The 14,783-nt window shown below is 40.6% G+C and overlaps 1 protein-coding gene across 1 annotated transcript; it reads right to left on the minus strand.

Moving 5' to 3' along the window:
- Positions 1 to 438: 438 nt before the first annotated feature.
- On the minus strand, positions 439 to 13,488 carry LOC133412138 (myosin-7). Its single transcript, XM_061695262.1, has 39 exons — positions 13,360 to 13,488; positions 13,241 to 13,279; positions 12,935 to 13,142; positions 11,853 to 11,996; positions 11,584 to 11,740; positions 11,449 to 11,476; positions 11,082 to 11,187; positions 10,905 to 10,997; positions 10,739 to 10,802; positions 10,480 to 10,578; positions 10,283 to 10,386; positions 9,932 to 10,070; positions 9,722 to 9,840; positions 9,304 to 9,453; positions 9,018 to 9,188; positions 8,630 to 8,942; positions 8,456 to 8,523; positions 8,113 to 8,318; positions 7,919 to 8,042; positions 7,438 to 7,574; positions 7,070 to 7,325; positions 6,728 to 6,970; positions 6,459 to 6,635; positions 6,226 to 6,371; positions 6,039 to 6,129; positions 5,575 to 5,964; positions 5,368 to 5,494; positions 5,169 to 5,287; positions 4,874 to 5,070; positions 4,522 to 4,705; positions 3,871 to 4,036; positions 3,657 to 3,781; positions 3,272 to 3,580; positions 2,989 to 3,192; positions 2,593 to 2,889; positions 1,855 to 1,959; positions 1,529 to 1,624; positions 1,085 to 1,219; positions 439 to 539 (listed from the first exon to the last, which is right to left on the minus strand). Exons 3-39 carry the CDS (start codon positions 13,133 to 13,135, stop codon positions 519 to 521), a joined length of 5,811 nt encoding a protein of 1,936 aa, XP_061551246.1. The 5' UTR covers positions 13,136 to 13,142; positions 13,241 to 13,279; positions 13,360 to 13,488; the 3' UTR covers positions 439 to 518.
- Positions 13,489 to 14,783: the final 1,295 nt, after the last annotated feature.

Below are 14,783 nucleotides of genomic sequence, written 5' to 3' on the forward strand. Positions count from 1 at the left end.
TTAAGGCAGCAAACCAGTTGGGGCGGGGCCTGAATTACTTGCACACTGCTGGTTCCTGCAAGTGCTGTAGTGAAATCCATCAATGCCCCTTTTGGCGCAGACAACGTAACCTCCATTGAAATAATAAATTGATTTAGTGGACCAATCTTTCTATTTCTAATATTTTGCCTCTCAGAGTCAGAAAAGAACACAGCACACCCTTTCAATAATAGTCCAAAATCAGTATGAAGTTCACAGTGGTAGCTCTTGGTTGCTATGAAATGGTCTAACATCAAGAAATACTCTCTCTTTCTTATACAAATGTATAAATACCACTCAAAAGTTTGGACACACTACCTCATGCTATTGACTGAAAAGGTCTTTCAGACTTTATGTCACAGGTATATAGTGTATTCGCTGGAAATAAAAGAAAAAACAGTGAGCATACATTTTATTGCACATTTGCTTTATTCTACGGACACTTTGGAAACAGTCAACTACAGATGATCTCAAAGTTCTTGCATGGCTGTCTGTATGTTTCACTCCTCATCGAGCCCTTTCTGTAATGAAGAGTGACAAAGTGAGATTATTTAGGGATAGATAACAAAATTAACAACACGCAATAATAAATTATTTTGAAAAAACCCTGGGAAACGTCTCTGTAAATGTGTTCTGTTTTAAACAGGGGCACCGTAAGGGGGAGAAAAGTGATGACGATTGGGCCCTTGACTGACAGCGGCCAGAGAAAATCCTTCCATCCATTTTCGGGTTTGTCCTCATTAGTGTTGCAGGTGACCTGCAGCCTATCCCATCTGACTTTGAGTGACAGGCCTAGGCTGACGGCCAGCCAATCCCGTGGCACAAACAGCCATTCACACGCCCATTCGCACCTATGGACAATTTAGAGTCTTCAATTAACCTAACATTCATGTTTTTGGAATATGGGGTGGAAGGCGAAATAGCCAGAGAAAACCCTCTGAAGCAGTGGAGAGCGTACAAACTCTACACAGCAAGGCACGTGAGTTAGCTGCCCGCCCTAGAAAATACAATAAAAGACAGTGGTCTGTTAAGTTTGTCTGCAATATAGAGTAGAAGCGTCATTTACCTTGGCGCCAACATCACGGCTTTTAGCGCGCAGCTTGTTGACCTGAGATTCAGCAATGTCAGCTCTCTCTTCAGCCTCATCAAGCTCGTGCTGCAGTTTACGGAACTTGCTCAGATTAGTATTGGCCTGTTCTTCCTACAGAAAACCATACAACACAAAGTTATATAAAGGATATGATTAAGGAATTTCGACTTCTTGAGTGTGCAGTTGATTTTAACTGTTTTGTTTTTTTGGTAGTTGAATCCAAAACAAATCACAAAGTAAAAGGATGTACTTGTTTACACGTGACGGTAACTTGTTGCAGCTACACGCACATTCACATAATGTACAAACCTTAAATACGAAAACATTTTAGTAAGGGAGTACTGTATATTGTAGAAGTAACCCACAATTTAACCGTAAAGGAGGGGAAGTTTAATGGCGCACACTTTGAAAGCTACTTACAGCCTCCTCCGCAGCTCTTTTGTATGCTTTGACTTTCAGTTGTAGTTTGTCAACCAGATCCTGGAGACGCACAACATTCTTGCGATCTTCCTCAGTCTGTCATTATAAAGAGGACGTAACACACACAAGTTCAAGGGAGATATTCTCTCAGCTCGTTAACTTTAATATGATGAGACACATTGAAAGCTGTGTGTGGCATACCTCAATGATGGAATATATTTTACGATTATCAATCAATTAATGTGTGGACAGTGTCTAAAGAGGCATACATACTATTTGTGTTCATAACATTTCTACTATCTGGAAAAAAATGAAAAAAATCCCACCTGATAGGTGAGTTCCTTGATCCGTCTCTCATATTTACGGATTCCCTTTATTGCTTCGCTGCTCTTCTTTTGCTCAGACTCCACCTCATTTTCAAGCTCCTTCACCTGAAAGCCAATAAATAAAGAAAAAACTTGTAACTTGGCGAGTTAATATGAGTAATTGATTGAGTAATTGATGTGCAATTTGGCTGAACTGCAGTGGTTCAAACTAACACCACAATGTACCGTTAATCCAACAAACGGTTGTTGATTGTGTTAAACGTCTCTCAAGGTAACAAAGATTTTTTACATTTGAATCCTCTCACGATGGGAAATTAACTGGATTATCCGGTTTAAATTTAAAAGTTAAAAATGCCACTTCTTTCAACCTCCCAGAGGCCAATTTTGCCCTTGATACACTTTGTTGTGACTGTTGATTACAATATCGGCTATTTATTCCCATAGAAGTAAATGAATGTATAATTCTACTGTAATCATACAGCAGAATTGGTAAATAGGAGTCTGTATCATGTTAAATGATCCACAGGGCTGCAGGTGAGCACATCATTAAATGTGAAACATTACAGTTGAGACACCATCTGGGCCACAACCAGGATTATCATCAATGCTGCCAATGTTAAATTAACCTTTGAATTTTGGTCCCATAGCGGCATTCTGTTGTATTTTTCTACTGACCATGCAGATTTTTGCCCCATTTATGCGTTTGGGAGAAATTTCTGATATAGTTTCAACTCTTACCCTGGCCTCGAGCTTCTGCACCTGCTTCTTGCCTCCCTTCATTGCAATTTGTTCAGCTTCATCCAGGCGGTGCTGCAGGTCTTTGATGGTTTGCTCCATGTTTTTCTTCATACGCTCCAGGTGAGCACTGGTGTCCTGCTCTTTCTTCAGCTCTTCTGCCATCATGGCGGCATCGGTGATGGCCTTCTTGGCTTTCTCCTCAGCGTTCCTAGACTCCTGGACTGCTTCTTCTACTTCATTCTGAAGCTGGGATGCGTCAATTTCAAGTTTCTTTTTCTGATTAATCAGACCGGTGTTCTGCATTTATTCAGATGAGAGATTTCAGAAAGTAAGAAAGTGCTGCTGGAAAAATCCATCTGTTAACCTTTATGATTATGCTGTATAAAAGTCTCTCACCTGTGAGTGCAGTAGCTGGACCCTCTCGCTAACATCCAGCAACTCTTGCTCCGCAAGTTTGCGACTTCTTTCAGTTTGTTCGAGAGCAGCCCTCAGTTCTTCCAGCTCAGCCTGAATGAGGTTGTTACGTCTCTCCACAATGGCAATGTTCTCTTTAAGATCATCATTGGCACGGACAGACTCATCCAGCTGAATTTGGCAATCCTTCATGGGATGACATTGAATCATAATATTGTTAGTTATCACTCTACTATCTTGTAAAAATGTGTTGCTTGTAGATTACCTTCAGATGTGCATGAACAGATTTGAGTTGCTTCTGAGCCTCAGCTGCCTGCCTGTTGGCCTGACTTAGCTGAATCTCCATCTCATTGAGGTCTCCCTCCATCTTCTTCTTCAAGCGGAGAGCCTCATTCCTGCTTCGACACTCAGCTTCTAGAGAACTCTGAAGAGTTTCGATTGTCCTCTGCATGTTCCTCTTGCACTGCTCCATCTCTTCATCTTTCTCAGCTAGTTTCCGTTCAATGTCAGCTTTGATCTGGTTGAACTCAAGCTGAGCTCTTAGAATCTTACCCTCCTCATGCTCCAAGGAAGCCTGGCAGAGACAAGGTTTCACTGAAATGATTTGGATTAAAACAGTAATGGATTTTTCACAGGTAATATTTCCTAACCTCTGCTTCCTCAAGAGCAGACTGGATCTCATTTTTCTCCTGGTCCAATTGTTTTCTTAATTTCTCCAGCTCATGAATATTCTTTCCACTCTCACCAAGTTGCTCAGTGAGATCAGAAATCTCCTCTGTAGAATATCAAGCAGCATTAGGGATAAAGGGATAAACTCTGGATCTTTAATACAACTGCGATGTACACATCAGCAGTAGAGCATACCCTGTAAATTCTTGTTTTCCCTTTTCATGGTCTCCAGCTGATCCAGAGACTCTTCATAGGAGTTCTTCAATTTGAATAGCTCTGTGCTCAGTGCTCTGGCTTCCTTCTGGGAGCCCTCCAGCTCACATTGAGATTCCTCATATTTCTGTTTCCACTCAGATAAGACCTATCAGGCATAAAAAGGCACAAATGATTGATTACATGTGAGAAATTTATGAACACAAAGCTACAGGTCTGGTAATGTAATTTTGTATAATGAGCTCGATGCTCGTCTTATATTGGTTGACCATTGAAATTTCTGGTTTCTGGTTTCACAGCCATTCTTGCATTTTGAAATACTGTAATTATGATCCAGATTTTCAAAATGTTGTTTCCCTAGTCCCAGTTTTTTTTTTTTTTTTTCATGTAAACCTATCCAGACCTCAGCCATATTTTTATGTTTGAACCAATGCATTGTTAATTAGGTCCTTTACCCCTCATCATATCATATCAATGAATGTCGGTGCATGATGTAAATCCGCAAATATTGTGATCTCCCTAATGAGCCTCTGAGTTATTTAACTCTCTATCATAATCCATCGAACTGCCATGTACACAATGGTGCAATCAATTTTGTGGTCTACCAGTACAAATGTTTCATGCACACTTCACCTTGTCAAAGTTTCTTTGCTTCTTGTCCAGAGCAGCAGCAGCAGCATTTGACCTCTCGACATCCACCATGAGATCTTCGATCTCATTCTGCAGCCTGTGTTTAGTCTTCTCAAGAGAGGAACATTTAGCATTCACTGCTTCCACAGCTTCCTCTGCATCCTGTAGACGCTGAGCCAGCTTCTTCCTTTGGAAATATAATTTAAAACTTTTAACGTTCCCCCAGTTACATTTTTCACTTAAAGTAAAACTATTCAATAAATGGCTGCTCATTTAGCCAACAAAAAGCTGAGCTGCCAGACACAGTAACGTGTCTCAATTACTCATGGTAAATTATCAAATCTCAATCTCTTACTTAGCCTCTTCCAGTTCTTCAGTCCTCTGGATGGCATCGGTTTCATACTTAGTCCTCCACTGAGCCACCTCCGAGTTGGCTTTGGACATGCCGCGCTGCAGTTCAGCCTTGGCCTCCTGCTCCTCCTCATACTGCTCTCTGAGCAGGTCACAGTCATGGCGAGAGGACTGCACAGCATGGGCTAATGCATTCTTGGCCTGTCAGGAAAATATTGTTTATGTATATGAAACACACAACACTTTTCTACTAAACATCAAATGGTGAGGCACCTGCCTCAAAGCAGTGGTGATCTTACTTTGCTCTCCTCCTCCAATTGTCGTTTTAGGTCTTCAATTTGTTGAGTGTATGACATTTTCCCTCTGGTGAGTTGAGACACGAGAGAGTCTTTATCCTCAAGTTGTCTTGAGAGCTCACCTAGCATTTTGGCCATATTTTATTCATGTCTGGACATAGTGGTGTTGAACAACTTTAAATTAAAGTAACACATTACATACCATTTTCAGTTTGAAGCTTGGCTTTCTGCATGTTGAAGTCATTGATACACCGCTGGGCTTCTTCGAACTTGGTCTTGTATTCATTCATCTGATCTTCTACAGTTCTGCATGTCTTCTCAAGAGTTGTCTGCAGTCGGAATATCAATGTTCCGTATCAGGCTAAATTTAATAAACTCCAAGCTACAGACAAACAAACATTGAGCTAACTTTTGTTTTGACGATATGTTCCATATTGGAGATGACATCATCCAATTCCAGCCTAAGTTCACTCTTCTCCTTCTCAAGTTTCTGCTTGACTCTCTGCAGGTTGTCTATCTGCTCTCCCAGGTCAGCAACACTGTCAGCTTGTTTCTTTCTCAGAGTGGCTGCAGTGGCTTCATGCTGGAGAGTGGCCTCTTCCAAGTCTCTGCGGAGTTTCTGGAACTCAGCCTCCCTCTTCTTGTTCATCTCAATTTGTACAGATGTTGCTCCACCAGCCTCCTCCAGTCTCTCACTGATCTCTTCTAGTTCTCTGGCCAAGTCTGCTCTCTGCTTTTCCACTTTGGCTCGAGCAGCTCGCTCTGCCTCAAGCTCTTCTTCCAGCTCCTCGATGCGGGCCTGGTCAGACGCTATTAATTAGTCACTGTTTGATAAGTTACACATTTCAAACCATTACTTGAACCATTTCTTACCTGAAGCTCTTTCAGTTTCTTTTGAAGCTGAATGGCAATTGCCTGCTCATCCTCTATTCTATTGGTGAGCTGGTTGACTTCAAAGTCCTTCCTGCAATCAAAAAGTAGCCATTAACGGAAATCTTTTCTTTACCTTTTCCTGTTTATGCCTTCACTATATATTCCTTGAAAGAATAGTGGTGTTTACTTTTTTAGATGCTCTTCCAGTTGCTGCTTGTCATTCTCCAGATCCATTAGGCTCTCCTGGGTCAACTTTAAGTCTCCCTCCAGCTTCCTCTTTGCTCTCTCAAGATCCATTCGAATCTTCTTCTCTTGTTCAAGGGACCCTTCAAGCTAGAAATTTTTTTTTTCAAAACTTTTAGCTCAAAAGTGCCTAGACTAGTAACATACTTTTCAAACAAATAGTACTGAAACACATACATCATCTACTTGCTGCTCTAGTTTTGACTTGGCCTTGGTCAGAGTGTTGACTTTGTCTTCCTCACTCTGAAGGTCATCCAGTGTTTGCTGATGAGCTTCTTGTAAGGCTTTCTTTTCCTTGGTTAACTTGGCAATGATTTCATCCAAAGCCGCCATTTCTTCAACCAGGTTCTTCACCTGGAAAGCATCGTGATAGTTCAGTTAAGTCTCGTGTACTTCCTATTCATTCTTTCTTTTAGGACACAACAACAACCAAGTAGTTGTCATACCTTGTTCTCAGTGGCATGCTTCTCTTTCTCCACTTTAGCCAGCGTTAACTCCAAGTCATCAATGTCCTTCTTCAGCTCAGAACTTTCATCCTCTAACTTCCTTTTCTTTGCCGTTAATTCAGCATTCATCTCCTCCTCATCCTCCAGTCTTTCGGATAACTCTTTGGCTTTTGCTTCCATTTGGATTTTGTGTTTGATCAACCCCTCACATCTTTCTTCAGCATCAGCAAGATTATCTTGCTCCTAATTTACAAACACAATTTTATACACGTTCATTTATTTAATTATATAATTCATATAAATAAGTGCTTAATTACTGAATAATGATATCATTAAACTTACAGCCTGAACTTGGAGCTGCAGGTCATTTTTCTCTTGGAGAAGAGAAACCATTTTTTCCTCCAGTTCCTTCCTGCGGGATTCTGACTTTGCATAAGCTTCTTTCAACTTCAGGAATTCTTCCTTCATGTTGGCCATTTCCTTTTCTGCTTCAGCAGATCTCAAAAGAGGTTTGATCTTGAAGAACAGCTTCATCCATGGCCAATTCTTAACCCCCATGAACGCACGAATATTCCACTGGATTACTAATAATGCATCCCTGTCAAAGATCATCCATTGTTTTAACTGTTTGTTAAAAATATGCAGAAAATAGATAAAACAATTACAGTTGTTTGTCCTAAAATCTATTTTGTATGCCTATTTCCTCTAACCTCCTTTCAACAATCTTCTGGAATTCCATTCTTGCCAGGAGACCTCTCGATCTAGACTGGATTCCAGTAATGATGAGAGACAAGCGGTCGTCCCTCATCTCCTCGAGTTGCCCAAGGAGACCAGCTTTGAAGAACACCTTTAGAAAATTGTACATCAATGTTATTATCTACGAGCTTTTTTGGATCAGCTTGGGAACAAAATGAGGCATCTTACGGAGTTTATTTTAAGTTTCAGAAAGTTATGCTTGGTGTACTGGTGCTGTAATAACTAACCTTTATTATTACTAAAGTGAACAAATAATCAGAGAGATGTTCATTTTTATTAAACTATATTCAAATCATGATCATAACAACTACCTTCTGTGTTATTATCGTATCACCTCAAATATTAGATAAATACTACACAAGTTAAGATATTTTGGATGAATTTAGAATTCACAAAGTAGATACTTTAGTTTATATGAGTCCCTTTATAACTTGCCTTTGTGTGTCCAAACTTGTATTGATTGTGGTCAATATCCAAAGACCCAAGGAGTTTTTCTGCTCCCTTCTTGCTGTCGATAAACTGACCCTCAGGGATAGCGGCAGGATTCAGGATACGATATCTGAAAACAAAAAATCCCAATTAATACACAAATTAGTTTTTGTGTAAAGACATTTATTTAGATGTCCTGCCTCTGTTTGAAATCTCCATAGAGGATCCTGTTGGGGAAGCCCTTCCTGCAGATTCTGATGCCTTCCAGCACACCGTTACAGCGCAGCTGGTGCATGACCAGCGGGTTCTCCATGGCTCCAGGAGTCTTGGTCTCATTGGGGATGATGCAGCGTACAAAGTGGGGGTGAGTAGACCTCAAGTTGGTCATTAGCTTGTTGAGATTCTCCTGTGAAGGTAGTGATACGCTGTGTACAACACCTTACCTGGGTGATAATTGCGATACATTTTTACGCTGAAAATCAAGTTTTCGTCAAATTCCATTCGATCCAGTGATCCATTACACGATCACGTGCCTGTACTAACCCTGTGCAAGGCTGACACAGTCTGGAAGGATGAACCCTTCTTCTTGCTGCCTTTTCCCTTTCCGGCATCTGCCAGTTAACAAGAGTAGAGCTCAAGTACAGGAAACACCATTTATAGCACACAAGTAGGGAAAGAAATGGATACACTCACTGTGTGCATTTAGTTCATTCTTACCTGGTGAATCTGTCCCAGCATAATTTGCAAAGAGTAATGCCAATAGTTTCAAATTAGACTTCTGGTAAAGTCCAACAACAGTCTCATTTAGAGGATCCTTGTTCTTCACCAGCCAGTTGTTGATATTGTAATCAACAGTGCCAGCATAGTGCATCAGGGCAAAATGAGCTTCTGGTTTCCCTTTGACTATTCTGGGCTTCTGGAAGTTGCTGGATTTCCCCAGGTGGTTGTCATACAGTTTAGCTTTGAAGGTCGCATCACTGGCTTTGGGGAACATGCACTCTTCTTCAAGGATGGACATGATACCCATGGGCTAGGGAGAACATTAGATGGTAGGTTTGAATTTTGTGTCTGAACAATCAAAGCCTCTCACAAAAGTGTTTCTCACCTTTTCAATCAGGTCAATACAGGCCTGCAAGTCCATACCAAAATCTATGAACGTCCATTCAATGCCCTCTTTCTTGTATTCTTCTTGCTCCAGCACAAACATGTGATGGTTGAAAAACTGTTGCAGTTTTTCATTGGTGAAGTTGATACACAACTGCTCAAAGGTGTTGAACTGAAATGGAAGGTGGATAAACATTTATTTACTCACCCATATCGTCATTATTTGCCTAAAAATAAAATCTAACTGAATTTTATCTTTGTATCAAGCAATAATAGACGAAGCTCACATCAAAGATCTCAAATCCAGCAATATCCAGAACTCCAATGAAGTACTGGCGAGGCTGCTTTGTGTCCAGAGATTGGTTAATACGGACTACCATCCACAGAAACATCTTCTCATACACTGACTTGGACAATGCACCGACTGCATAGTAGACCTATAAAAGAAACAAGAAATTAATCAACGTATGATGTTGTCTTGTTGTTAGTGGGTTGGCTCTACAGTGCAGGCTTCTGTAGTAGTAGTCATGGAAATCATCAAATCTTGTAATGGATAAACTACGGTGTGTTGTCCTAATGCAACCGACGTCTTGGTTTTATTCCATTGGTCCATAAACTCTATTTCTATGTGGTATGTGTGCATCAAGTATTATCATGTGTTACAAAATCAATAACATTCATACCACTTTGGTAACATTTACCAACCTGCTGAACATTTTGTCCCTTGGTGACCCACTCATTTCCCACTTTAACTCTTGGATGACAGAGACCTTTTATGAGGTCAGCAGAGTTCATCCCCATTAGATAAGCAACTTTGTCAGCATCTAAAAAATTATGAGGACGAGAAAAAATGATCAGGATCATATTTTTGTGTCTTTATGGACAAGTTTTGAAAATCCAGAGAGCCCATCTCGCCTTCAGTGCCATCCGCCTCTGCCTGCTCCTCACGCTGCTTGTTTTTGAACCTCATGTTCCCATAGTGCATGACGGCACCTGTCAGTTTGTAAATGCCATTCTTTTCCTCTTGGGTGAAGCCCAACACATCAAAGGCATCCTGCGTTCAACGTACGGATGATATTGATTAATAACTGTCATCAACATTTGTATGATGATGTACACTACACAGAAAAAGAAGTAATAGCATAAAGTTGCAGTAGCATAAAGTAATATTTCAATAACGACTAATAGCCTGACTGCCGTGACTCATTATTGTGACTTTTTGCAGTGCCTCTCATGTCTAACAAGCAAAACATTTGACATCCTCACATCAGTGGCCATGAGCTCCTCAGCATCATTGATGGAGGCGACGGTTGTCTCTCCTTGGGAGATGAACGCATAATCGTAGGGGTTGTTGGTGATGAGCAGCATCTCTAAAAGAGTACAACGAATATGTTACTTTGTGTGCCGCACACAATGAAACAAGCCTTAATCAGCGATCTGAATGTTAGCTGCTTTTCATTTACCTAAAAGCTCTGGTTTTTTCTGAGAGAGAATCTGATAGAAGATGTGGTAGTCTCTTTCAGCCTTAAGCTGAAAGGTGACACGGGACTTCTCCAGCAGATCTGTAGACATATATTAAAAGATTGGTGGTCAAATATATACATACTGTACATACATACTACATACAGACATATATACATACACAAACAAACAAACAAATACAAAAAATAAAAAATGCTGGGCCATTGCCATAACCGATAACATTTCTGAAATGTTACCAACATGTCTCAATATCAGCCGATGCAAGCTTCCCACTGGCAGCAAAGTGAATTCGGATGAATTTGCCCTGGTTAAAAAAAAAATAAAAAAATTAAGTGTTAGAATACAATCCACAAACAAACATAATTTATTATTATTATTATTATTTTTTTGTATAAGTGAAGCTTACAAATCTGGAGGAGTTGTCATTTCTGATGGTTTTGGCATTTCCAAAGGCCTCTAAAGCTGGGTTAGCCTGGATGATTTGATCCTCCAAGGTACCCTGAAAACACAGGTATTTATTCAAATGTAACTCCTAAAACCAGGAAATCAATTTACAATTTTGATTTAGAATCATGATAAACACCTTTTTCTCAGAGCCTACGTCTTTCTTTCCACTGCCAGCTGCAATGCTGGCAAAATATTGGATGACTCTCTTGGTGTTGACAGTTTTCCCAGCACCGGATTCTCCACTGTGGAAACAAAGTGATTTGCTTGGCTACAGATATTAAAAAAGATCAAAGTTTTTCTTCCTGTAGGAAGGGAAAATGTGTAATGACACTGGCATTCGATCAATAATGTTTAGTCATGTCCTCCAACGGACTTTGTGATAATATTAGCAATAATGGTATTAACGTGGGTGATTATAACTGTAGGTTAGGTTCAAGCATCATTCTTCTATCAAAAAGTAACAAACAAACAAACAAACAAAAACGGACTAAAATCTAACTCACGTGATGAGAATTGACTGATTTTCTCTGTCTGGAAAGGAAAGGCAAGAATGACTAAGAACTGTATGCACAACCTCCATAATTCGTATTTATCACTTTAATGTGAGAATACAGTCTATAAAGCTGCTGTATAATTACCAGTTAGCATGTACTGGTAGGCATTGTCAGAGATGGAGAAAATGTGAGGAGGAGCTTCACTCCTCTTCTTTCCCCTGTAGGCAACAACCACCTCTTGGTTGTAGACTGGCAGCCACTTGTAGGGGTTGACAGTGACACAGAACAGCCCAGAGTAGGTCTAGCAAAGAAAAAGAGGCATAGCGATGCTCTGGTATAAGTGGCACTTAGACTCGGCTTCCGATAATTCTCAGGAAACATCATTAACATGGTTTCGAAAGATCCTCACGCACATAGATCATCCATGCTGCATAACGCTCTTTGAGGTTAAACAGCACAGCGGGCTCGTGGAGGAAGGTGAACATGGCCATGTCTTCAATTTTATCAAACTTTGGCGGGTTCTGAGGATGCACGTCACAATCCTTCACTGTCACAGTCTGAAAACAAAGAAGATGCAATGTTTTTAGTCCATTTTTAATATCATTAACAACAACAACGCTTGTGCTATGCCTATCGGTGTATTTCTGACATTGCTCACATTGATTTGGAACTGAAAGTTCTTAGGGTTTTTTTCCCTTTGGTTTTTATAGCCACACTTCTTTGTGCATACCATTCATACACATCAGTGTGAAGAAAGTGAGCCGCTCATTATTTGGAAGCAATTACTGGACTGCAATTTCATTCATTGTGAACAAACACTTTATTGTGTGGACTATGTTTAAGTAGACCCAATAGACATTAGTGGTAGTGTAGTTGTTGAGCATTTGTACTGTATACATATACAATATAATGTACATATGCACAGATACAGTACATAAATAAATACTATCAGGCGCATGCACAGACAGTTTTGGGGGCAAGTGCTCTAGCCCAAAAACAGGGAAAAAACTGAAGTATGTTTAACTTGTTTATTTTTGTTAGCACAATCAACACAGTCAATAATACAACTATTAACAAAGAAGTTGAAGTGAGGCAACAGTGGATTTAAAAGTCAACACCCCCCTGTTCAAATGACAGAAGAAGGGGGGCAGGGGCAAGGCAGAAGCATATGTGCAATTCTCCCAAGGAATAAAAAAAATGCCCGTCAGATTTCAAAACACTTTGGCTAAAATTGATGGCTGCTGGGATAATTTTTATATTTATTTCTAAATATTGAAAAATGAAAATAATTTTCGTTGAGGGCAAAAGGCATGTGCTTGAACACCGCCTAGTGGCTATGTGTGCACATCCCTGAATACTACGTAGTTGGAGCATAGAAGTAGACAATGTTCTGCCTTCTTGTGTTGGTGTCATATGTTGGTTATTTCGGACTAAATAGTTTGTTGTCTGCACTTCTGACACTTATAGTTAGGAAGCACCCTGCCAGATCACTGACCTTCCCCTTTGCAGTTTGAGCGGTGACTTTGTCCCCCTCACGGCTGGTGACGGAAGCCTTCACAAACTCCTCATCATTGTCAGGAACAAAGCATTCTTTCTTCATATCAAATGGACGAGTCTGAGCCTCCAAACGCTCCCTGTCTGATTTCCTCAAGTAGGAGGCCGCTGCCCCAAATTCTTTCATGGCGGCGTCGCCCATTTTTAAACTTTCGAGGCAAAAAAAAAAAAAAAATTAGACAAGAAAAATGCAATTCAGCATTGAATGTGTGTTTATAAAAAATGTTCTATTAAGATTCATCCTTACCTCTCCAATCCCTACAGAGAAGACTGAGGTGTTACGGCACTGTGTGGAGAAGTACATGGTTGAAAGTGACTTACAGTGAACATGATGACAGTACAATAGCCAACGTCCACACACCTTACCTTGTGATAGAATGATGACCTATTGCGGGTTTCACAATCAGTTCCCTTTATAAAGGAAGCCCCTCCACCATATATGGAGGATGCTTGTAAGACCCAAGAATGCTATTGTGTCTGAGTTGGGTTGGCCCGTTTGGGGGCAAGTGAAGGGAGGGTGGGGGGTAACCGAGTGGCAGAGAGCAATATAGAAATCAGCGGGTCCGGCTCTTATCGGTGATGGGGTCTCCTGACGAGGCCATATTAGGAGCTCATTGCAGGGTGGTGATTAATCATAGGTATCCTTAAGCAGTCGAGGAAACACGACTCGATCCGTAAATAGACAAGAAGGAATTCTTTTGTCATCATCCCACCGTGGAACTGCTGCTTGGGAACAATGGATGTTGGGGAAAAAACAATCATCCTCAAGACTAACGCCATTGCAATTTATTGTTTACTTTTAATCTGGGAAAATTGGACAAAACAATACAATCAAATGTGTTATTTCATTTGCATCATTTCATACGTACAAAAAAAAAAGAAGAGACAGAAAGTAACTAAGTAGATTTTCAAAAAGTGTTTTGCTTTGAAGGGGTCTCAGTTACATATGGGGCTTAAGTGCTGTCGGTAACATATTGTGTTGAGTTATCATAGGAGGGCTGTTGCTGAAATATAAACGGCATGAGATGGTAAGTGGGGAGGTCTAAATAAAGAACGTTGGTTTGTGAGATTATGCAGGCGACAAGTGTGAGGCGACACAGACAAAGATCTTCAGCAGGAGACATGCCTGAGATTCACTGAAAGGCAGTAATGATGACAAATAACAGTGGGCTGTGCCAGTATGACAAACTCCAATGTAATAAATGCCAAGGTCACAGTAGAGTAGCCATCTACCATTAAAACGCTGGTCCCTAACAGGCCTGTTGATGTGGCTTTGTGTCTTTGAGGACAAAGATAACGGTGTGAAATGCCTTCTAAAAACCTTGCACTGATTGAGGAGAACAGCCACAAAGGCTCAGCCTGCGTCAAGGATCAAGAGCGGCACATGTCGGCCTCGCACGCTGCCTGTTTCACATAAATCCACCAAGAGTGGCAGGTACTGTATATGCCATTGGGCCTCACATTTTGGCTGCATTTTTAATCGTAGGTCAGTCTATGTATATAGGAAACAATTCAGGTGGTCTGACAGTATGACTGTCCTCTGTTTGAATTGGAATGAGAGAAGGTGGTTGTTGTGTCATATGAACATGTGATAATATTCAAGCCAAGGTGCTAATGAATAGTTTACTGAGTGGCATATAGGTGTTTGTAGCTAGCCCATTTAAGATTCATTCCAGCACCCCGAAACCTCGGATCCTCGAATCGCCCCTGCTCGACTTTCCTCAGGAACAGGTTACACAACATTGTTTTTAACTGAAAACAGCTTGGCCATTCAATGACACGACGACAGC

This window comes from Phycodurus eques, chromosome 13 (genome assembly GCF_024500275.1).
Source record: "Phycodurus eques isolate BA_2022a chromosome 13, UOR_Pequ_1.1, whole genome shotgun sequence".
Taxonomy (NCBI): Eukaryota; Metazoa; Chordata; class Actinopteri; order Syngnathiformes; family Syngnathidae; genus Phycodurus; species Phycodurus eques.

Excerpts from the sequence above, each read along its gene's own strand:
- LOC133412138 (XM_061695262.1), bottom strand. The coding sequence starts at position 13,135 with ATGGGCGACGCCGCCATGAAAGAATTTGGGGCAGCGGCCTCCTACTTG. Across the intron at positions 10,998-11,081 it reads ACGTAGGCTCTGAGAAAAAG|GGTACCTTGGAGGATCAAAT; the intron begins GTGTTTATCATG and ends CTGTGTTTTCAG. Across the intron at positions 5,071-5,168 it reads AATTGGAGGAGGAGAGCAAA|GCCAAGAATGCATTAGCCCA; the intron begins GTAAGATCACCA and ends TTTTCCTGACAG.